Raw genomic sequence first — 15,779 nt, 5'->3', positions numbered from 1 at the left:
CTGGTGAGCTTAACAATAACCATGCAGGTATAGATGTGTCAAGGACTAAAATGAAGAGAAAACTACACCAGCAGAGGGTTCACCGCAAGATGCAAACCCCTGGTAAGCCTCAGAAGCACAACGGCCAGGTCATGACTTGGGCAAATATGGCTGCCATTGGATGTGTTTACTGACAGCAGCACCACGATGACTTGTGAAGGGTTCAGAAACACCTTATACACTATCTGCTCACATCCGGCCAAATGCTTCAAAACTCATTGCAGAAGGACAAACAGACTGCTAAAGAAACCAAGGATTGTTCAGGGCCAGAAACATACTCTAGTGTAAGGGTCTAATTTTCCTCACTTTCTTACTCAGGGCTACTGATGAAAGATGGCTGCAGCCAATGCAGCACAGGTATTAAATAGGGGTGTTATCACAGTGGATTCAGCTTTATTTGGGATTCAGTACATGAATAATAAGACACTGCAAACTGTCATTGATATTGGCCCTTCTTGCATATCACAGAGCCTTTCTCTAGGGAACAAACCGCCATCAGTATTCCGTCTATAATTTACAATCTGTTGCAGTGATAATTCCGCTTATTTGACTCGGCTGTTGGAGAAACGGGGGAGCCACTGTGTGCTGTCCAGAGGTGTGTGTGTGTGTGCATGTCAGCATGCGTGTGTGCAAGTGTGTGAGCATGGGTCTGTGCGTGTGTGTGAGAATGTGTGTGTGCGTGTGTGCAAGCCTGAGTGCGTGTGTATGTGTGCGCATACATGTGTATGTGCAAGCATGTGTGTATGTGCATGTGTGTGTGCATGTGTTGTGTGTGTTGTGTGCAGGCTTGTGCGAGCGCACATGTGTGTATGTGCATGTGCATGTCTGTGAGCGTGTGTGTGTGCGTGAGCATGTGTGTGTGTATGTATGTGTGTGAGTGTGTGAGAGTGTGTGTGTGTGTATGTGCCTGTGTGTGAGCATGTGTGAGTATGTGTATGCGTGTGTGTGTGTATGTGCATGTGTGAGTGTGTGTATATGTGTGTGTGTGAGCGCGTGTGCGTATGTGTGTGAGCGTGTGTGTATGTGTGTGTGTGAGCATGTGTGAGTGTGTGTGTATGTGTGTATGTGAGCGTGTGTATGCATGTGTGTGTGCGTGAGCGTGTGTATGTGCATGTGTGTGAGCGTGTGTGAGCATGTGTGTGTATGTGTGTATGTGAGTATGTGTGTGTGAGCGTGTGTGTGAGAGCGTGTGCATGTGTGTGAGCGTGTGTGTATGTGTGTGTGAGCGTGTGTGAGAGAGCGTGTGCATGTGTGTGAGCGTGTGTGTGTATGTGTGTGTGAGCGTATGTGTGAGAGCGTGTGCATGTGTGTGAGCGTGTGTGCGTATGTGTGTGTGAGCGTGTGTGTGAAAGCATGTGCATGTGTGTGAGCGTGTGTGTGGGTGTGTGTGAGCGTGTGTGAGAGAGCGTGTGCATGTGTGTGAGCGTGTGTGCGTATGTGTGTGTGAGCGTGTGTGTGAGAGCGTGTGCATGTGTGTGAGCGTGTGTGTATGTGTGTGAGCGTGTGTGAGAGAGCGTGTGCATGTGTGTGAGCGTGTGTGTGTATGTGTGTGTGAGCGTGTGTGTGAGAGCGTGTGCATGTGTGTGAGCGTGTGTGTATGTGTGTGTGAGCGTGTGTGAGAGAGCGTGTGCATGTGTGTGAGCGTGTGTGTGTATGTGCATGTGTGTGAGCGTGTGTGTGTCTCTGCCTAACGGAGCTGTGTCTCTAACCCCTGAAAGCCCTCAGTGTGGCTGTGGCTCTGGACTCAATCAGAGCTGACCTGCTCGCTGCTGCCAGCTCTCCACCTGTCAGCTTGTGCAGATTAACGCCACAGATCCCTCTCCTCCATGACAGCCGTTCAAATCTCTTTAGAACACGACGCGTGGGCCAGTCCTGCAGCTGCTGTGCACGGAGAGACAGAGAGCCCTGCAACACCTGCCCCCACCCCCACACTCCCACACTCCCACACCCCCACACCCCCCACCTCAACGCATCACTGCAGCTGACACCAGGACGCCTCGACACGCGTGCCGAAAACCATCCCTGGGCCTCGTTTCCCAGCCGCCTTCAAACATGACTAAACAGGGCCTTAATGAAGAGCGTAGGAGTCTGTCTGTCTCTGGCCCTCAGCATTAAGTGATATGGTGCAGGATGTTGTTCTGCCTGCCAAGCTTTCACTGAGGTAAGTGTGCAAGGTCAGAGGAGCACCTCGGAGAGGAATACGGTCTAGGCCTCGGCCCTGGGGTTCAGCACCAGTAACGGGAGGTGTGATTTTCAAGCGAGCCTTCCAGGGTTCGGCGTCGGTCACGCCACACAACACTTTGGAATGGCAGGGAGCCTCGTCATAAAGCGTGGAAAACAAGGTTGGCTGTCAGAAAGGACAGAATAGGGGTCAGAGGTCAGAGGTCAGGAGGGCAGATGCAAAAAAGTTACTACAGGCCTCCTGGTCCTGGCAGACACAGACACAACTGAACCTGGAGGCCATTAAAAAAGGAATGAGAGGAAAAAGGAGAAACATGGGTTGATGAATCGTGTCCTGTCTACGTGTGAGCGCACACGTGAGGTCAGGCGCTGACGGGACGAGATGGTGGCCCTTCTCAGGACAACCCCCCCCCCCCCCCCCCCCCCCCCCCCCGATAACTGCAGGAAAAACACCCGGCCTGCTCGTGGTCACTGCCTTTCCCCCTCTGAGCCCCTACACTGGGGCTGCGCATGGCGTTAATGAAAATGCCACTGTGCATTATCGCACCTGGCTAGGTTTACAGCGGCTCATACGCTCAGCCTGGGACCCCGGGAGGCCCTGCAACTGCAGCATACATCTCTGTGACTAACGCACCAGCCGCGCATTAGCCCTGTCTCATACATCCTTCCCTATCGTTGCTAATCCTTCCTTACGTCGCACATGCTAACATATTGCTTTATCGCTGTATCATCTGGATGGTTTTTTTAAGTGGAGTTACATGGGCTCAGCAATCAAGCAACGTTTACGACAATCAATATGCTTATAAGATGAGCCTTCCTTATTATGCTCCAGTCATGAGGATGACCAGCGCTTGCGGAGTTCTCCTTCTATGATGTTACAGACGTACGTACAGAAAAAAAGCCTAAGTTGCTCTGCAGCTCAGGAACCAATAACAATGCATTTGGCCAGGCAGGCAGAGGGTCACGTCCTCTTTATCGATAAATACAGTGATGGAGACAGTCCCAGGATTGCGAAGCTTTGCCGAGGAACTGCACTGCACACTAAACACTACCCAAATAGCCCTCTTTGTGTGGTTCATTAATAGCGCACTGACAGACACTTAGTTCAACCAAACAGGTCTAAATTTGCTTTTGATACTTGGGTAATACGTGCCCATCTCTATCGATATCTGAATCAAGCAGCTATTTCCAGCATCCTATCGCAATAAAACAGTGAGGACAGTTCTGAGGCAAGGCAATAAGGGCCGGACACTCTGTAATTGCTATCTGTGAATAACAAAGACGCGTTGGTGCGTAATGGCCATGGCAGCGTCTAATACCAAAGTAATTTTCACTGTGCTGACGGCGCCTTGCACTCTGAGGCATTGTGTTGGAAATGTAATACCAGACAATACCCCGCCCCCCACCACCCCCCCCCCCCACCCCACCCTCCTCAAAGGAATACAGCTAAAGAGGGAGAATGTCAAGACTGAGAAAACCTCTTCGCCAGGTCAATTCTATTGATCTAATGACATGGCTGATGTGCAAAGCACAAACTGCGTGATTTCTGAGGCCACTTAGATGCAAGGGAGAGAATCACAAATCAATGGCATTGATTGAAGATACACTACTTACAATCACCTTGTCCAAAGGTAGGGACTCAGTATTACAGAGATGGTTATTTCCAGAGGGAATTCTTTTTTTCCACTGATGAGAAAATAATAGAATGGAACAAAAACAGGAAGGATATAGGCTGTTTCCAATATCAGCGAATCGTTTCAGTTTGGGTTTTTGCGTGATGTACTTGGCCCTAGTACAGAGGCAACAGTGATGGTCATTACATTCCAGAAATCAGAAGGCCTCCCATGTCTTCAGTTTGTTCTGCATCAGGAAAGATGCATCAACAAAAAAGAATCTCCTCTCATCCACCAACTTAATTTTCATGAGGTAATTAAAATGAATCCACAGCCTTGCTTAACGTCAAACATTCATTACCATGTTGATAATTTCTTAACGATGGCTGTTTATTTTTCATGGTTTTCAGTTCTCAGTTATGCATGTTAAAAAAAGATGAAGCTTCAGTGCAGCCTGTGCAGCCAATTAAAAAAGGTTCGCACAGCCAGAGAGGAAGGTATCTGCTGCCCCCTGGCAGTCATAGGCTGTAACAACAACAAAATGAAATTGACAGGACTCCATTAAGTGTAAATGAGTGCCATAATGATCCATAGTTCAAAAGATGTCCATGTTTGGAATAACATATTAATGCAGATTAATGGGTTTTTTAAAACACATATAATAATGTACAGATAAATCTAATATAGGCATGAAATTTAAATATAATAAAAGCAGCATGGATTCAACAGTGACATGACTATTTTACTGACAAACTCAACAAACATCCTGTACAAGTAACCGCTCTTTTTCATAATAAAAATATTTTCTATGGGATTCAGGTGAAGGCTTTGTGATGGACACTACAATACTTTCACTTTGTTGTCTTCAAGCCATTTTGTTACAACTTTGAAGGTATGCTTAGGATCATTGTCCTGCTGGAAGATCCAGTTTGAACTTTCTAGCTGATATCTTGAGGTAAACAATTCAATTTTTTGTTTCATGTGACCAGAGAGCTCTCCTCCAAAAGGCTATGTCTTCGTCCTGGTGATCACCTGAAAATTTAATTCAGGCTTTTTTATGATTTTATGAACAGTCTGGCCATAATGATCAGCGCTGCTTATGGAAGAAAAAGGGTAAGGCTTTTAATCCAAGAACACCATCCCAACTGTGAAGCATGGGGGTGGCAGCATCATGTTGTTGGGGTGTTTTGCTAGAAAAGGGACTGGTGCACTTCAGAAAATAGCTGGCATCATGAGGAAGGAGGATTATCAAGAAATACTAAAGCAACACCTCAAGACATCAGCTAGAAAGTTAAAACTTGGTCGCAACTGGGTCTTCCAGCCGGACAATGATCCTAAGCATACCTCTAAAGTTGTAACAAAATAGCTTAAATAAAATGGCTTAAAGATACACCTGAATCCCATAGAAAATGTGTGGACTGAACTGAGAAAGTGTGTCCGAGCAAGGAGGCCCACAAACCTGACTGAGTTACACCAGTTCTGTCAAGAGGAATGAAAAAAATTCTGGCAAAGTATTGTGAGAAGCTTGTGGAAGGCTACCCCAAGCATTTGATTCAAGTTAAGCAATCTAAAGGCAATGCCACCAAATACTAACAAAGTGTATGTAAACTTTTGACCCACTGAAAATCTGATATAGCACATACAACATGAAATAAACCTGTCTCTTAGCTATTATTTTGAAATTACCTCTTATGGAAATAAAGTAGATACCCTAATTCACTTAACAAAGGAAATGGATGGTAACATGAAATGTGTGGAGTTGTGAAAATTTGAGTTTGAATGTCTTTAGCCAAAGTGTATGTAAACTTTTGGCCTCAACTGTATTTTTGCTGTACACACTGTAAGTATGGTGGAATTTCAAATAAGCAATAATTTATTCCAAGTAAAGTCAAATATATGAAAAAAGAGTGAGAGGCAGGTGACATAGGCACTGACATGGCGTGATGTCATTAACATGCACTATTCAGCAGTAACTATTCAGCTCCACACTCCCAGCCTGTCAGGGGTCAGCAAACAAGAGCCTCTCTTCCACCCGGCCTTTGTCATCTCCACTTTCCGAAACTTTCTCTGTGACCAGACCAAAACCAGGCCTAGGGTCTCTGCTGAAGAGACCAGTGCTCGAAAATACATGAGCCACTTCTGGGTGTGAGTAAACTGAACGCACAGCCTCAACAAAAAAAAAAGACAACAGGAAAGACGGCAGTCCCCAGTTGCAGCGCAGAGTAAAAGGGAGAGTGTCCATCTCTCCCCTTATAGAAACTAATTTGTCACCGACATCCCTACAGACCAGACTTGTGTCAGCACAGAGCAGTCTCTGCCTCACTCACCCAATACGTGGTATCTCTCTTTTCATAACACGCTAAAAAAAAAGTGGTTTTGACACATGTGGGAGTCGAAGTAGAGCATCATTGTCTTGTTTGCTTGTTTACAGTATTGCTTTGTCCTCAACGAGCTGGTGATTTTAACTGCTAATGTCTAGGGTGGAATGGTCATTTCCTCTCTGAGGGGAGGGTGTTGGAGAGATGACAGGCTAGAAGTCAGAATGAGTGGGCTCCCACAGACCTCAGGTCTCACTGCCTTCGAGGTGTCTGAAACGTGTTGGGTTACCGAGCCACTGCCCTGTTTCAGCAGACTAATTAGACGGCATCCACTTATTGACTGGGTAGGGTAGTCTGCCTAATGTGATTAGAGGCAACAGAGCAACTGGTCTAGAAAATTAGTGCCTGCATGCTGTAAAAAGATGCAGCCATTAGATCTCTGCTTTTTGCTACATGGTGCAACATAATGTTGCGGAGCTGTGCTGTCTGAACGGCCTGTGAAATGGATGTGCAACGACTACGAGCGCCATTAGCATCAAATGTGTCTAGGGGGAGGAAAAGAGAAAAACATGATTCTTATGATGTTAGAGAAATGGAAAATAAAAGAAAAACAGCCCGAACACTATGTGCACCAGCAAAACATTTTTATTCTCTCTCTCTCTCTCTGTCTCACACACATTACACACAAACATGCACACACACACACACACACACACACACACACACAAACACAGACACACACGCATACAATTATTTTTTCCTCTTGGTCAGGATGTTCTGTATTGACGCTGTATTGAACCTGGCTTGTGTGGTGGATGTGTTCTCAGTAGTGTGTGAACGGTACATGACTCACATTACCTCTGAGGGACAGCTTCTGTGTGTGTGTGAACGGTGTAGATGACTCACAGTACCTCTGAGGGACAGTCTCTGTGTGTGTGAACGGTGTAGATGACTCACAGTACCTCTGAGGGACAGTTTCTGTGTGTGTATGAACGGTGTAGATGACTCACAGTACCTCTGAGGGACAGTCTCTGTGTGTGTGAACGGTGTAGATGACTCACAGTACCTCTGAGGGACAGTCTCTGTGTGTGTGAACGGTGTAGATGACTCACATTACCTCTGATTGACAGTCTCTGTGTGTGTATGAACGGTGTAGATGACTCACAGTACCTCTGAGGGACAGTCTCTATGTGTGTGAACGGTGTAGATGACTCACAGTACCTCTGAGGGACAGTTTCTGTGTGTGTGAACGGTGTAGATGACTCACAGTACCTCTGAGGGACAGTCTCTGTGTGTGTATGAACGGTGTAGATGACTCACAGTACCTCTGAGGGACAGTTTGTGTGTGAATGGTGTAGATGACTCACAGTACCTCTGAGGGACAGTCTCTGTGTGTGTGAACGGTGTAGATGACTCACAGTACCTCTGAGGTACAGTCTCTGTGTGTGTGAACGGTGTAGATGACTCACAGTACCTCTGAGGGACAGTCTCTGTGTGTGTATGTACGGTGTAGATGACTCACAGTACCTCTGAGGGACAGTTTCTGTGTGTGAACGGTGTAGATGACTCACAGTACCTCTGAGGGACAGTTTCTGTGTGTGAACGGTGTAGATGACTCACAGTACCTCTGAGGGACAGTCTCTGTGTGTATGAACGGTGTAGATGACTCACAGTACCTCTGAGGGACAGTTTCTGTGTGTGAACGGTGTAGATGACTCACAGTACCTCTGAGGGACAGTCTCTGTGTGTATGAACGGTGTAGATGACTCACAGTACCTCTGAGGGACAGTTTCTGTGTGTGAACGGTGTAGATGACTCACAGTACCTCTGAGGGACAGTTTCTGTGTGTGTGAACGGTGTAGATGACTCACAGTACCTCTGAGGGACAGTCTCTGTGTGTGTGAACGGTGTAGATGACTCACAGTACCTCTGAGGGACAGTTTCTGTGTGTGTGTGTGTGAACGGTGTAGATGACTCACAGTACCTCTGAGGGACAGTTTCTGGAGGAGGGTCCGGAGGCGCAGTAGGGCTGATGGTGACACTTCATACGGGCGTACGTCTGTCACAGGAACCCTCTGGCACCTTCCAAACACTCCGTCTGAAACGAGACCACAGACCCCCTCAGAGAACTCCGCCCATAACACCACGGTCCTGCACCGACGGGCGCCATCTTTATCCTCGGGAAACAGCAATCTGAAGACAGTACACCTCGACCTGGATACAACAAAGCCGCTCTGATCCACGCTAACACAGTGTTACAAGTAAGTGTTGAGCGGACGGAGACAACATCAGTTTCTGTCTCTTTTCACCTTCCTTTTTATTTTTTGCTGGTTCACTAAAGATCATGAGACTAGTTTTTTTTTTGGGCGGGGGCGGGGGGGGGGGGGGGGGGGGTTGTGAACCTGGTATTCTTGTTTGGGCGCTAATAGCCTGCATTTTTGACAGCATTAAATCGGCGTTAAGATAAGCTTTTGGCCATCAATGGAGAGCCTTTATCTGCGGCTGCTTATCTCCAAATCAGCAGGGCCCAAGCGCCACTCAATGCATGTTGCTAGGCAACACAAGCAGAGGCTGCTATCAGCTTCATAATTCAACGACTATCAGGACAAGAAAGAAAAGCTGGGACACTCAGGGTCGCAATACACAGGGGAAATAACAGCTCTCCCGGAATATAAATGACCCAATATCTTTTCACATTCCTTTCATTTTTCTAAGATGTGTTTTGAAAACGAAAAATGACGTGTGCCACATTTTAAAAAGATGTGCACTGTCTTTGAAAGCAATGTTTTTTTTGTAATTAATTGGATCTGAGCATAAATGTTTTTGAGTTTTATTGCAGAAATTTGGAAACAGGGCACTGCGATTTTTAACTCATGATTACATACAAATCTTGTAAAACTCCTGTTTATCTAACTCACCTATAGGACTGCTTTAGCACATGATCAGAATATCAGAATAATCCTATCTAACCAAATGCTATTTCAATGACCATTTAAATAATGTTATATGTGGAACTATATTTTATATTCCAACAGCTATTTCACAAGTTCTTTCAATAATTAAATAAATACACAATAATTAAATAAATAAAAAAAATAATAAAAAAAAGCAACACCTTTGGCAACCATGTATTCCGCTGTAATAACATTGTAGAATACTGCTCCATTCTGGGACCAATGCCATTTTGCAAAAGCTGATCCAGGTGAAAGCTTTGCCCATTGACCAACCAGGGGGGAGCTTTTATCTGAGCTGAATGACTGCAATCAGCCATGGAAAAGTCCTGTTCTTTTTCAGACAGAGCATGTGTTAGCCATCACTGCACAATCACCGCTGCCCATTGGCCATTTGACTGAGGGCAACATTTCAGTCTGCTACCAATTCAGTGCAATTGAAGCTAGTTGCCTCAATGTTTGAAGCATTAGCATTACTCAACCTGAAATGTTAAATTGCATATAGTACATCAAAAAGGGAAAAAGTAGTAAAAAAAGACAACAATGTCATATTTTTTAATCCTACTAGAACTGACTACACACTCAGAAAAAAGGTACAAAATGGTGTTTAAAAAGGTCCGCTTGTCACTGGGGTGGTACCCTATAGATACAAAAAACTGTACCCCTAGCCATGGGTTTAATAATTCATTTGCACCTTCTTTGTTCATAAATTATACTTTATTATTATTATTATACTTATAAATGGTAAATGGACTGCATTTATATAGCACTTTTATCCAAAGCGCTTTACAATTGATGCCTCTCAGGAAGGTGAAAAATATTTTTTGCTGGTTCACTTATTAGAACATTTCAGCGTATATCTGGGAAAAAAGAACAAAATTGTTATTCTTAAAGAACAAAATTGTACCTCAATTGTACCTTTACTTATGAAAGTGTACCAGCTGTCTGAAGACATGTTTTACTTGCAATGTTTGTGACACGCAGGTGTCTCATCCGCTTTAACTGAATGCACTTACTGTGTCTGCTAAATCACTAAATTGTTATTTTAGTAAACCAGCTGAATTTGATAGTACTGGAACTGTTTTTAGAATACATTATTTTCCATAAAGCATTTGAAAAGTATGGCATGCATGCAACGCATACTCAAGTTTTTGAGCCAGCCGTGATTTAAACTGCCTTCTCACTGTTTGTCATGTGATTCATTGCTTATAGCCTGAACTGCAGCACAGGGTAATAGAAAGGCTACGCTAATCTGAATGCTTGCATTATGATTGAAGGGATTTTTATTGCAGTCTAGCAGTGCTGAGATACAAGAAGATATTTTATCTGTAGCTTGGTGTCAGGTGGCTGTATATAGCAGTTCACTCATTTTCCCCTCTGTTTCTCTCTACCAATCATGCCTGTCAAGCCACTGGCATGCCACCCCCTTCCATATAAGGAACACTGCCTCTTTATCGCTCTCCATTCCCACATATGAGTCCAGGGAAGCCACTATGTAGCTTCAGTGACATAGATGACTTTGACTGAAATACCAAACACAACCGGTGTGCTACCAAGAGTTCATAACAACAGTCATGGTAAAACATCCAGGTGCACAAAGATGTTGGGACAAATATTTTGACATGGATTATGGGATATGAAACATGATCCTTTCTGCATTATGCAAATCAAACATGCAACCATTTGGAGTATACCTTAGCGGACAGGTAATTCATCAAAGACAGAATTCATTGATCAAAGACAGAATATGTAGAGAGCTTCAAAGTCAGTATACATGAATTATTTATCAACTTAAGAAATACTTTTGGTATTTGACTATTTTTATATTAACCACCCAACAATTCATTTTTGTTCCCTGTAGGGGACATGAGTCTCTGGTATTAATTCCAGGAGCCATATACATTATATTAAAATATATAAATAGTATATTTATCTGTGTCTGCAAAAGACCATTTTAAGTTATCTTACAGAGAGGTACCGCCTCCTCTAGTGAATTGAGGTGTCCTGAACCATGCTGATCACCCTTAGTACACATGATAAACTGCTGTGTGTCAGAGGTGGTAGGTCTCCTGGCGCAAAGTGTTTGTGGGAGCACCGTGGCTTCAGTTAACAAACAGATCAGACCATGCCAGAGATGCCAGAGTGATTGGTCATGTTCAATGCCATCGGGGATCGGCTGGAAGGGTCTTTGGTCCTGACCTCTCTGGGCACAGTACATTACCTTGCATGTAGTTATGGGCTCCACAGAGACCCCTGCGCAGGGACATTGACTCGTACATTAGACAAGCTTGGGCAGACCGACAGCAGCGGAAAGTGGCAGCGTTTCTGAACCGAGATGAATCTTTGCCTTTCGGGTTTCCAGTCATTTCACCGAGCTTCTGAAGCCCCGGACACAGGAGGATAGAAGTGGAAATAACTGGAGAGAAAGAGCTGGATTCTAAGGCCAAAAAATCCACACAGAACTCTTTGATATCTACAAAGCGAATGAATATTTGCAACTGTACTTTGTTTACTGGGTGGACATGGCTACGGGATGCACATGAGTTACTCAGGAATTTAAAGAGCATGGCACATCAGTTAACGTGTAAAAAAGCATTTAATTACTCATATCGTTTCAGTAAGAATAACACGTATGCCTTTCCCGGCTATGCATGAATTAAAACAAGCAATTTATCCATGAACATAATTACAATACAGCATTTCTCTTTATGTTTTCTCTTTAATGTTTTCATTCCCAACCTGTTGCCCATATTCCCAAATGTCAGTAAAGCTAAGCAGTACATGGATTGGTCAGTAATTGAATGGAAAACTGTAAAGCAGATTGCTGATTGCTAACCTCCATATAAGAACTAGAAGATCCTGCTGGATATAGCTACAGTAATGTGAAAGTGAAAATATTAATTATACAGAAAACAAGAATGATGAATCTCGATTTTTCAGTGTCATCACAAGGTAGGTTGCTTTTTGTGCCAATAATTTTCTTTTAAACGTCCAAATTTTTTACGCTGGTGCAGTGTTGCCACATACTAATTTAGTGAGTTTGGTTAAACTTTAATTCTGAGGGACCTGCAGGGTTGACAGCTCATTTTCTTCAACATTAGCTTACAGTTCAAATGAATTAATTTGTCATTAGATTAAAACAATCCTTTTGCTTCATTACCGTGGCCCTTGCAGACTTGCGATTCAGTAGGGTGTGTTCTGCGTGTAGCCACCCATAACCACGGCTCTGCACTGATTTATTCATTTACTGCATTTTAATTAGGGCCGCATGCCCTCTGTGATATCATTTGCATCATGATTGCTTAGATTACAATGGGAAGCCCTTCCTTGTGAAATAAGTGTCTAATCTGGTTTTCTGGAAAGCCTTCTCAGACCATAAATTAATGAGCCTGAAACTGGAAAAAAAAAAAAAAAAAATGAAGAAATGACAACAAATGTAGTAACACAAAAAAATAAATGCTTATTTTGTGTTTGCAGAGAAGTGTCCACTTGGAGAGTGAACAGAACCTGCTTGTGTACCGTTCTGCTGGTATCTGAACGCGGACGTCAGCAGGTGTGGGAGAATTAAGCTGTCAGTCCAGCGGTCAGGTGACCAGATTATGAGCAGACCACTCCCTCTGAGCAGAGGTTTGTGTCAGTAAAGCTGGGAAAAATAGATGCATTTTCTTCAATGGCCATGTTAAGATTCCGTCTTTGTCCAAGTGAATATTTTCTATAACTATAGTATACATGGTCAGCAACTCATATTTTGCATAAACCATGATGCAGTTAGTGCTTTACTGACAAATGCTTCATCGGCTCTACGTCAAACACGTTTGTGTTCCACGCGTACTGCTGTCATTTCTACAGCTGTACTCCCATACTCCTGAACCCAGTGCCACTGAAAATGTCACACAGGCAGGCCTCAATGTTTAAGGAAACACTAGAACCCCTCCTACTTTGAAACCCCAAAACAGTGACTGGATGTTGTCCACATGCCCAACCTCCAATATTATTCACCCAGTTAACTGCACTCTTTAAAACATTAAGCATTGCATTCCCCTCCTTTCAGTCTGCTGTAGATAGCACAGCTCTGAGCACTACTCCTGTTGCTGCAATATCAGGACTCCAGTCTCAGAGGCGTTCCCCAAGGGTCAGCCCGGCCCGCCTTTCGTAACCTCCCTCACCCCTCCTGTCTGCCTAAAATCTCTGCTCCTAAAGAGATTTCTGCACGGCTGTCACAAAAAACAAGGAGAGGTGAAAGATGGAGCCCCAGAGAGCCCACCTCTCCCCCAAAAACTCCTGAATCATGTCAGAAGCAGCAGCTCTTTTCAGGCCTTGAGTGTGATGCCCAGGGCAAACTGTCCCATTCGTCATTACAGTGTCCCTGCAATGAAAGTCTCTCTGTTGTCCCTGTTTCTGCTGTTTCTCCTCTGGGCTCCTCTGTAGCTCTGTGTCCCTGCGGCTCTATCGATCGCAGCCTCCCTCTCATGCTGTGTTCTGCCCTTTGCCTGCTCCTGTTCCCCTGTGGAAAAGCCAGCTGCTACTCAGAGCCAGAATGGAGCTGGGTCACCTCCAGGCACTCTACACACACACATGTGCACACACACACACAGACACACACACACACAAAGACACACAGACACACGTGCACGCCTGTGCCTGAACACACACACACAGACACACACACATACAAACAAACAAACACACACACACACTCACATAAACATGCACAGACATGCCAGCACACACACACCTACACTTCAACACATGCACACGCACACACACACACACACACACACAAACATTCAGACAAGCCAGCGCACACAGACACACACACACACACATGAACACATGCTTGTTATTTGGAACAAAACTCCACAAAACAACCTTAGTTGTGCTCTCATATATTGCAGTATCCTTAGCTTAGTGCTGCACAGAGAGATAATGTATTTTCAATGCGAAACACACTGATGCTTTTTCATGGAATTTCACAACAGTGACAGTTTTTTCAGCTGTTGAAATGAATGAAAAATATTACATAAGAATAAATGTAAATGTTCTGTGAAGCTTAACGAGCGACCACACAGGCTGTCACACAGTGGTTCTGCTATCGAGGTCTGACTGTGCCGGCGCGGACAGGACCCAGCAGCAAACCAGGGAGGAGCAGAAATACCCAGGGCATCGCTCAGGGGAGGGGGCTCAGCAGGCAGGGACACAACAGCGCCTCCATCAGGCAGTCTGCCTGTATCACATGCACGCGTGGCGCTCTCGACCGCGCAGCTCGACCGCGCAGTTCGACCGCGCAGTTCGACCGCCAGGCCGCGAGCTGAAAGGACTGCGCATGCGGCGACACACGCTTCCGTCTGCCACGCATGGCTCGACCGCACTCTCTCCGTTCGTACGGAGGGCTCTGCGCAAACGAGGCGAGCCCACAGGTGCGATTAGGTGCGCCACATCCAGAGAAACGAGGAAAACGGGGATGGAAATACGGTTGAAAAAACGGACAACGTGACAAAAACTTCACAAATACATTCCTCAGAACAACAGTTCAGAACAACAGACCGCAGTTTTGTGATTCTTCTCTGAGAAAGCAGCTAAACTACTAACATTAATTCTGTGCTGAAGAGCCTGTCGTGTGTTCCAGACAATGCACAGTAACAAGACTGAGCCTTACTCTTACTCATCTGTCTGCAGAAGCCTGCGTTTTACAACATGACCGTAATTATTGCTTTTGTTTCATTTCAAAGGGTTTGTCACATACATCTGACTTCCATAGGAAGCATAAATGAGCACAAAGCAGGTGCTGCTGATTGACAGTGAGTGTACACCATACCTTCAGCACTGAATTTCAAACAGATCATAATCCTGTTCAGTTACCTTCAACTCCTGATATAATCAAATACAAAGCCTCTGATTCAGTGAGATAAGACTTGGTTCGAGGATTTCACTGTGTACAGCAGTTTTGGAGTTACTCCAAGACATTTTAGCGTTATTGACACAGCCTCTAAAAGTCAGGCCACTTAATTCTCAATAAAAGGCAACATGACACCCTCAAGACTTTGTTTTAACAAATTAAAGAGGTCCAAATCGAATCAATCTTGGCTGTTGATACTATACACAACAGATTGATTTTTGTGTGTTTCGAAGTAAAACCTCATTTCAGTTTCATCCTTGAATGCCCAGGACATATATCTAAGGAATGCAGGCAAGACCACAGGAGAGAGCAGTGTGGACTTTTAACACTGAAATTAACTTGTTTTTAAACCTGAAATATGACGCATACGTGAAAATGAATAGTGCACAATGTGACACTTGAATATAAAAGGTTAAAACAATAATGATCCTTTTTAGAGTTTGAAACAGATAATTAGGATACATTATTCAGTGACATCAAGGGCTTAGTTTTCTCTTTCAATGTAATCTTACATGGGGAAACGTTAATGGATCTAAGTGGTTTAAGTGTCATGGTTACAAAACTGTGTTATCTTTTGATAATGTGAATATGACTCGTTTTTTTGATATTTAGAATGACTAAGGACTTATTTAAGAGCATAACTGAATGCTATGTTGTCTACGACAATAGCTGCAAACACATAAGAATAATCCTTATACAGTATGTGATGTAATAGACACATTTCACCACAAGGTGGCGACTGAAGTAGTTCACACTTATTGGAGGAAGGTCCCCATCAGCT

General features: G+C 44.4%; 1 protein-coding gene across 2 annotated transcripts in view; it reads right to left on the bottom strand.

Moving 5' to 3' along the window:
- Positions 1–15,779, bottom strand: part of ptprn2 (protein tyrosine phosphatase receptor type N2) — a 220,835-nt gene that overhangs the window by 167,516 nt on the left and 37,540 nt on the right. For both annotated transcript variants that reach the window (XM_035415416.1, XM_035415414.1), the window contains exon 3: positions 8,136–8,249. In XM_035415416.1, coding sequence (XP_035271307.1) covers positions 8,136–8,249 — 114 coding nt within the window. The remainder of the gene's footprint in view (positions 1–8,135; positions 8,250–15,779) is intronic.

Source organism: Anguilla anguilla, chromosome 4 (assembly GCF_013347855.1).
Source record: "Anguilla anguilla isolate fAngAng1 chromosome 4, fAngAng1.pri, whole genome shotgun sequence".
Classification (NCBI taxonomy): Eukaryota; Metazoa; Chordata; class Actinopteri; order Anguilliformes; family Anguillidae; genus Anguilla; species Anguilla anguilla.
The sequence above is the reverse complement of the archived record's forward strand: the minus strand, read 5'-3'. Positions and strand labels throughout refer to the sequence as shown.